This window comes from Lupinus angustifolius, chromosome LG07, assembly GCF_001865875.1.
Source record: "Lupinus angustifolius cultivar Tanjil chromosome LG07, LupAngTanjil_v1.0, whole genome shotgun sequence".
NCBI classification, from domain to species: Eukaryota; Viridiplantae; Streptophyta; class Magnoliopsida; order Fabales; family Fabaceae; genus Lupinus; species Lupinus angustifolius.
Window position 1 is genome coordinate 3660766 of NC_032015.1, and position 9323 is coordinate 3670088.

Sequence of the window (9323 nt, forward strand, 5' to 3'; positions counted from 1 at the left end):
TTATAATAAAAAATAAGGAGTGTAATAATATCTATAAAATTTAGTGTTCACATTATATACTATTATTATATTTTTTATATATATCATTTTTTGAAAACTCGATAATAATAATATTAATGGTAGATAATATAGTAATAATATATAAAATTTATAACAAATCTAAATTGCTCAAAATTTAAATTATAGTGTCATGCATATATCTTTTCTAAAAGTTTAAATTATTTAATAAAATAGCTATAAAAAATTTATAGATTATGTAGTGGACGGCAGAATAAGTACACGTGCCTCTCACCGTATGCTTAATTATAGGACACGTATCCGTGAACACGGAGCGCTTTCTGTAGGCCCCAAATTGGATCCTCCAAAATCTGGGACGTGGTTGCATGACTTGCGTCGGTGAACACTGCTTCTTAAACTCATTATTCAATTACAGCAATTAATTTACCCAATGTTAATCCATTGGCGTAGGATACCAAATTTCAATAGAGATTCTCTAGACTGGGTACTGAATTGATAATAATACATAGCACAAATTAAATTATTAATGATGGAGACTTTAAAATATGTTTCAATATAATAATTTGAGCAAAGATGTATGAAGAGTTTTTTATATCATTACCATATCAACAACCATTCATTTATAACCATTATTAAATGTTAAATAAAAGTACTATATAAATGAATTGTAGGTGATGATATAATTATATATAAATCTATACACTATAAATACTATATTACATTCTAATAATTCTAATATCATCAAACTCCTGCTTTTCCTAGCCTCATATTTCAGTGCTATTGGGATCTAAACTTTCTCAATGATGCTACTACTTTGATAGCTAAGTCATCCTTAACTTCGTCAGAGTCAGCAGCAGCCACACTTTCATTTTTCAACTACTACATCCTTTTCCTCCACGCGCAATATAGCTGGATTATATAATTATATTTATTTGGCAATTAAATATTGTTTTAAAATAATAATTACAATTACATATTATACCTACTATACACAAGTCTAAAACGTGTTTACTCCATTTCACCTTATAATCTAAAGCTTCCTAATCCCCCCATTAACATATAATAATTTCACAAAATATATTTTTAATCAATATAAAAATATAACATTTATAATATGTATTTATGGACAACCTTTATTTAATGCTGTAAAGCTCAATCCCTAGAGAATAAAATATAAAATGTTTAATTCATGATAGTGACAATTTTAAAGAGACAATTAAACATTCAGAAAAGAGATTAATTTTTTAACCATAACTGAAAAAATATTTTTGATTGTATCAAAGTGTATAAACAACCCTTATTCAATTTTTTAAAAATATTAGACATTAAAAATCCCAAAAATTTGTTCTTAACACAGACGGGCTGGGCACATGGTGACGCATGTGCAACTACTCATGGTCAATATAGTTATTTTAGTACATTTCATAATTTTACATTAGGTTCTTTTGGTAATTATCACGACCAACATGAGATGATTCAAACTTTATAGCACATCGGAACTTAAATTTTATAACTTCATGTCAAGTTTTACTAATATTCAAAAAATCAAATAAATGATGTTATAAAAATGTGAGATAAAGTATGAAAATGGTAGCCACACAATTTTATGATTTTTCTGAAAACCTATAAAAATCTAACAATTTATGGCCTATATTTTTACTTACACAAGGACTCAAATATATCATGATCAACCTTGTATACAAAATTCTATAAAGTGTATGTTAATCACTTCCATTTATGCTTTATATTTTCCCAATCAGAGATTTCGGACATTATTGTATCTAACTACTTGCTCCAATTTGAATTAGAAGTGATTTATAATTATAAAGAAGGGCTTGCACATCCTTTCAGATAATTTATTAGTTGCATTTTATTAAACATGTCACTTTTGTAAACGTATAACAAAAAAAGTTTAAAAAAAATCAAATATAGAGGAAAACAAGAATATTAGAATTTTGGAAGCAACGTCAATTTAATGTTCTGGAGGTGTGTTGTCTATTGCATAATTCAGATGTACTTGATTGTCCAAAATGTAATGTCAAATTGGATTTGAGTCCCTAGGATCGGCTCTCCTACATTTTATGTTTTATTATTTCTCAGTCTAATAAAATGTTATCATATATTTGAAAAGTAAAATAAAAAGATATAAAATAATATTTTTATGTTAATTGGTAGCATATGATAAGATTGGGATATTAAGACATTTTTTTGTGTGGATAGGGGATCTGGTTTCAACTATTGTAGCCTTAATTTTTAGCGTTTTTAAAAAGAGAGAAAGAATGGAAGAAAAATGTGGGAATTTTTTTGTCTGGTGAAAATGATCCAAATATTGTCAATTTGGGCAAGAATCTATGAAATTATTTAATACAGTAGTCAGTTCTAAAAAGTGATACTAACATATAAATTAGTTAAACAGTTTTTAAAGAATAAATACATAAATTTATAAATTAGGCAAAATAGAGTAAATATGTTTGGATATCATGTTAAGTTCATCACATAACCAATTCACAGATTAAAAGATGTTCTCTAAAGTTGGCTAAAGATATTCATTTCTCTAATATTCCAATTAGCCTAAATAAAATTCTCTCATATGTTTTAAAATGGAACCTTAATGTAGAGATATGTTCTAACACAAAATAATAAAAATAATTTTTAGCAACCGGATTATTGCCTCAATGAAACTAAATAGGATTTTCTCAAAAAGTTATTTTGTTTAAAATTTCATTTTTCATATTTTAATAAAATTTACTTAAGTAAATCACAAGTAGTAAAGCTTATTTGAAGAGGGAAAAAACATTGTAGCTCTATTTAGGAACTGCAGTCTGCAGGTTGTACTGTAGGTGATCCGATCCATAAAATAATACACAATAAACTGAGCATATAATTATTACTAGATATTGATAGAAAAATTAACATAAGCCAGAATTACAGATTAAAAGTTTCAGAATTTGGTAAGAGACCCAGAGAAATTCGGATCATGTTCTTTAAGCTGGTTAATGGATTAGAACCCCAAAAAACTAAAATTATTTACATCAACACAGGATGTAATAATAGCTTTAACTTTTTTCAAAATAATTATAGAGTAATAATCTACAGGTAAAAAAGGTTCTACTTTGTGCTAATGGTGTGAAAAGTTAAAAATTCAACAATCCATGGGTGGAGCGAGGTTAAGATCAAGATTGAGAGTTCGCTTTGGTTGCTGACAATCAACGACAGAGGATGAATCTGAGTCACTCTGGGCCCCACCGCCAAACCCGTTGCTAAACAACACAGGAACCGGTTCGAATCGGACAGGAAAACGCTGACCCATAAAGAAAACAGGGTTCCCAGGTGCAGCAGTTAACATGCCCTCAACCGCAGCAGCCCCACATCCGAACGCCATGATCTGCGGCGCTGACGGCTGCAGAGGAAGAAACGGAAAACGATCCATATTGATGTCACGACGGGGCGTGATCTCACGCTCCGGGGTGGAGGATTCGACGGTGCTGCTCTGGCTAGGGCTACGATTGTTATTGTTTTGACGGTTTTCATTGTTGTTGAGTTCTGAAGGGAAGTTGGTTTTGGCCTTTGGACCACGGAACTGTCTAGCAGCTTTGTCGTAGGCTCTTGCAGCTTCTTCGGCGGTGTCAAATGTTCCGAGCCAGACACGGCTTTTCTTGCCAGGATCTCTGATCTCAGCGGCGTAACGACCCCATGGTCGCTTCCGTACGCCGCGGAAATGAGGCTCGATAACGTTATTGTTAGGTTTCTCATTGTTCTTCTCACACTTTCTCTCTTTCACAGCCATTGAGGATGAAATTGGGTTTCGCATATCAATGAGATAATGAAGTTACGTACAAGTTGTGTGTGTTTTCATCCTTATGGGAGAGGTGGGTATATATAAATATACGGTGCTATGTTTGTGTTATTTTTTTATTAATAAAATAATAATAATAAATAGAAAAGAAGGGGAAATGGGGAAATAATGTTATAATATTTGTGAACGTGACTGGTGAGAAGGTGCAGTGAAAGAGTGTGGAGGAGAGACGCCGCCCAAAAACGGTGACGGGGTAAGGGGTTACGTGTCACGCGGGAATTTCGAGACAAGCGGCGAGGGTGGGGCTTCATGCGTGCCGGCTTTTAAACCTAATGCCCCGTTTTTTCGCCTTGGTCTTCTCTATCCTATCTCACACTCTTTTCCATTGTCGTGTATTACAGACACCTACTTTTACTATACTTTGTTACAAACGGAAAAAATAGAGAAAATCTATTAATTAACTATTGTGGGTTGAGTTAGTATTGGATTCTATTTGTTTATCTAGTTTATCTTAATTATGCTCAGACTACAGTTGGATTTTATTAAGTATAGAATGACATTTAGATTAAAAAAATATATTCGATCAATATTTGAGGGTTGTGTAAGAGACATATATGTCCCAACCTAATCTCATGTTTATCAATTCGTCATGTTTGTTGGTACATATTTAATTGTCGATGGAGCAATGCCATCCTTTTTATTAAAATATTATTAATTTTTTAACTTTTTATCATATATACATATATTTAAATTATTAACAAAATATCAACATATATACCATTTCATATCTCACATGTCAAATTAATGTCCACAATAATAAGTAAGATTCAGAAAACTTCATCTAAAAAAATATACATTATATTTAATCGGGATGAAGTTGAGTTCAAAATCTAATCCAATCAATATTTGAGGTTGTGTTAGCCTTCGAATCTAAACAATCCAATAAATATTTAGGACCAGGAATAGATAAGCATCAATATCTTAACCGACTTAATTCATCTCATACTCACTTTCAATGGTTGCGAGTGTGCATATTGCTTAAATATCAAGCAAGTTAAATACCAAGGAAGGCGAGCTTAACCTTTATTTTTATGTTTAAATATCTTTGCGATCAGCTCGTAGTTGTTTTTTTATAATAAAGTGAAATTTTTGCTCACGTTAGTGACTTGATCCAGTATTTATCTATTCTATCATAGTAAGGAAAGAAATAAGGTTTTAAAATGATTTTAGTAAAAAAGAAAGAGAAAAAAGGTCAAAGAAAGTGTAGGTGTGTACGCGCTTTTCCAGAAGGGTGAAAGTGAAAAGGGAAATACTAATATTTGATTTATGGATAAGAATGACCAAGTCTAGAATTGTAACAAGTGTCAGTATTGATGGTTACATGGCCGTCACACTAATTTCACTCATCATCAATCACTACAGTGCTTTTGAATCGTTCTTTGAGACAGTTGGTAAGAGGTGAGTGAATCTAACCACTATAACGTGTACATGCGTCACTATCTTCCTCTTGACGCGTCCTTTCAAACTTCAAACTTCAAACTTCAAAACCATTAGCCTGTCCCTCTCATCATTTTATTTTTTAGCTTCGGTGCCATATCCACCTAAATCGCGTCCTTCACCCTCTCACTCTCGTTATTTAACGAAAAAAATAGTGTGGGTGTTGCGTGAGCTAACGCGTGATGTCGCCTTTTCACGCTCCCCCAGATTTCGTGCACCAACACCTGGTTTTGTTTTTTCAGTTTTTCGACCGTGGAATTTGGGAGAGTGAACAGAACGGACGCATAGAGCGTGTGTGATGGGGTGGGACTGAAGGTGGTTCCAATCGTAAATCGTAATGTTGATAAAATTATGCTCTAAACCAAAACAACATAAACTGTAATTGGTATTGGTGGGTGGTGCTTATAAAGGTAACTTGGTTACGGGAGTGGGACAAGAATCCTCTGTCCCAAAAAAAACCATATCCCCTGTCTCTAATCAATCATATTTCATAAAATAATATAAAATATTAATTTATATTTTTTATAAAAACAAATTCCAATAAAATAACCCATTTTAATTGGTTTGGTACACTATTGAGGACACAAATGGGTACAGGTGTCCTCTTCCACGGGAGTGGTTATGAAAGTAAAACTATTTCCTTCACTTTTTCAAATTTGCCCCTATTATTACTACTGATAGACTGGGACTTGTTGATTGACATTGTGCATATTTATAGGAAGTTGACAAAGCTGCTTTTATTACTTTTATTCTACCGAACCTAGGCTTTAAGTGTGGGATTACAGTCAAGGAAACACAAACACCCCACACACAAAACACATAGACGATACAAGATAGATTTTTGTTTTGTAATAAATGGTATATACAATTGTTATACAAATATTAGCAATATTTAAAAAAGTTATAATAAATAAGGATCATCTGTCTTAAAAAATTTCCGTCCTGATTATTCCTTTTAATTACATGACAATCTTTAAATAGATTAGGATACCATTGTGATACTTAAAATGAGATATATGATCTCCATTCGATATCTATGTAGTGTTAGTACTTTATATGAAGAATTAAATGATATAGTGTAGATATTGTTTTCTCTATATTAAAAAGTATCTACTACATATTCATGATGAAATATACAATTGTTAAACAAATATTAGTCTTATTCAAAAATATTTACTAATATATGTTTGACACCAACACACCATACTATCATAACATGTTTATGATTCCTTGATTACCTTCTCTAAAATGAAGGGTATTGGATTGGGATGAGTTAAAATAGATTTAACTTGACTTGAATTCGATTTGAAATGATTATTGATTTGGATATAAATAAGACTTAATCGTGATTGGACATCACAATACTTAGAGATGGAATTAGGTTGAACCCATGTGTTAACATAGTAGATAAATTTGAAAACGATATTTAACTAAATCATAGAATTTAGGAAGTTGGAGACTAAAACTAAAGTATAGTTTATGATATCATAGATCAACTCATGTGTTAACATAATGAAATCTAGTTATTGATGGCAAGACACCTTGAGCAAGAACTTGAAAAAGAAGTGTTGCGATCAAAACAAAATCTAGTTACGTGAGTTGTGATCAAAACAATATCATTTTTGGCAAAGATATATTCAAACAAATAGAGGAGGATGTTAAGAATTATCGTATGCACATTGCCAACATAAATGAGTAACAATGAGTGGTTTGTTTGTAAACTGTTGGGGTGAAGTTATTTGTTTACTGATTGGTGTTGAATACTTCACACATTCCATGCCTTTAATGTATTTTGTTCGTTTGGTAAGTTTTACCTATAAACACTAGGATCACATCTGATATGCTCTTTTAAGTTTTTATTATTAGTAATGAAACAAATAAAAAGAGGGTGTAACTTCTGGGGGAAAAATGAAACTAAAGCGTGGAGAACGTGGCCCATTAGCAGGACAATAAACACCATAATGATTTTTTAAAGACAGAGTGAAATACCTACTTTTTTATGTAACTTGTTTACATCAAGCTTAGGACATTTACAAGAAAAATGAAGCGCAGGACTTAAATGAGATTTGAGAGTTTATAGTAGATTACCAAGTACCCATCCAATGTATCGGCATGTCAAAATAGTTTTTATCCTTGGAGGGTGAATTAAATATTAGTACATAGTCAGAAATTAATCTCTCTAGGAAAGTGAATTTTATCTTTATTAATAAAGTTTTTTCCATGCATATGATAGAAAATATTAAATAGTTTTGGCATAATGAAAATATTAGACAATTGAACATGTGAATGATCATTTATTTTTAATATGAAATTCACATTTTAATTTGGTGTTTCAAAAGTTAAGCATACCAATTGCATTATTTTTTGGATTTAATATGTATACATTGACAGTATAAATGTTTTTTACACTGTCAGTCAATCATCCACTATTGATTTATTAATCACTATTGACTCTCAAACAAAAATAATACAAATCACTGGTGGATGATGTGCTGACAATGTAAAAAACTTTACACTCTCAATGCAGAGATTTTAAACTCTTACTTTTTTTTTTTGCCTTTACAGAAATAATGGGATGATGATTAAGAGATAACATGATGAATTTAATTTTAGGAGATAATATGATATTATTGAAGATATTTGTATAATTATCAGATCTAATTGAAATATTTACAAATCACATAGTATACTGAAAAATACCAAGGTAATTGTTAAATTGTGATTATGAGAAGAAGAGAGGAAGAATTGAACAGATAATTACTCAAGGAAATACATCTTGAAAGCTTTGTTTTTGGTTATTTTGAAACTTTCCTTTTTGGGTAATTTTTGGTTGTTAATTCTGTTTTTCGGTTTGGCAGTTTTTCCTCTTTTAGAAAGTTTCCGTTTTCTTCTTCTTTTCTGTTTTTAGAATCAGTGTGTATATAAACTGGTTCTGTCTTGGTGTAATTGATCAATTAAAAGTGAGTTCAATAAAGCATATGAGGTATATTCATTGAATGGTGATTAGTTCTTCTTCTACTTTCTTTCTTCTCTCACAAATCTCATTACCATTGCAACTTCTCTGATTTCTTTTGCTTCTTCTTACTGTCTACTGCAACTATGGGCATGCCATCTTTGTAAGATGGTATCAGAGCATAAAGCTCTGCTGCGACTCTATCACTTGAATATTTGTGCATAATCTCATCTTGATTCTAAGCCTTTCCTTTCACGAAAAATTCTTGATGGCTACTAGTGTCTTAAGCGATCCATCAAGCCCTTATTACATACATCCTAATGAGAACCCTGGATCAGCTCTCGTATCAGTTCCTCTAAAAGGAGGAAACTACCATTCTTGGTCAAAGGCTATGGCTATGGCCCTGAAAACCAAGAATAAGCTTCAATTCATAGATGGTGAATTGCCAAAACCTCTTGATGATGATCCTCTGTTTGCCACTTGGGATAGGTGCAACACATTGGTTCTGTCATAGATCAATCAATCTCTGGATCCATCCATAGCAGAAAGTGTTCTTTGGCTAGAGACAGCATTTGAAGTGTGGAGTGATTTGAAGGAAAGATACTATCAAGGAGATATCTTTCGCATATGTGATGTTCAAGAGGATCTTTACAGATTAAGACAAGGTAATCTCTCAATTGATGCCTATTACACTCAATTGAAGCGCCTTTGGCAAGAATTGGACAATTTTAGACCCATTCCTTGCTGTATGTGTGAATTCAAATGCAAAAGCACTGTGGTTCCCATTGTGAAAGCCTACAGGGAAAATGACTATGTCATAAGATTCTTGAAGGGATTGAATGAGCAATACTCAGCAGTGAGGTCCCAAATCATGCTTATGGAACCTCTCCCAGGCATCAACAAGGCATTCTCTCTACTTGTTCAGCAAGAAAGGCAATTAAACAACCCTTATGATGAATCCAGGGTGTTAACCAGCAATGCAGATGAAGCATATGGCAGAGGAAGAGCTAGAGGAAGAGGATTCAGAGGGACTACATCAGGAAGAGGAAGAAGCTATTC

The 9323-nt window shown here is 32.1% G+C and overlaps 1 protein-coding gene across 1 annotated transcript; it reads right to left on the reverse strand.

Annotated features, from left to right (window-relative positions):
- Positions 2882–3890, reverse strand: LOC109351842 (ethylene-responsive transcription factor 4-like). Its single transcript, XM_019593492.1, has one exon. The coding sequence runs from the start codon at positions 3827–3829 to the stop codon at positions 3161–3163; it is 669 nt and encodes a 222-aa protein (XP_019449037.1). The 5' UTR covers positions 3830–3890; the 3' UTR covers positions 2882–3160.

Excerpts from the sequence above, each read along its gene's own strand:
- LOC109351842 (XM_019593492.1), bottom strand. The coding sequence starts at position 3,829 with ATGCGAAACCCAATTTCATCCTCAATGGCTGTGAAAGAGAGAAAGTGT.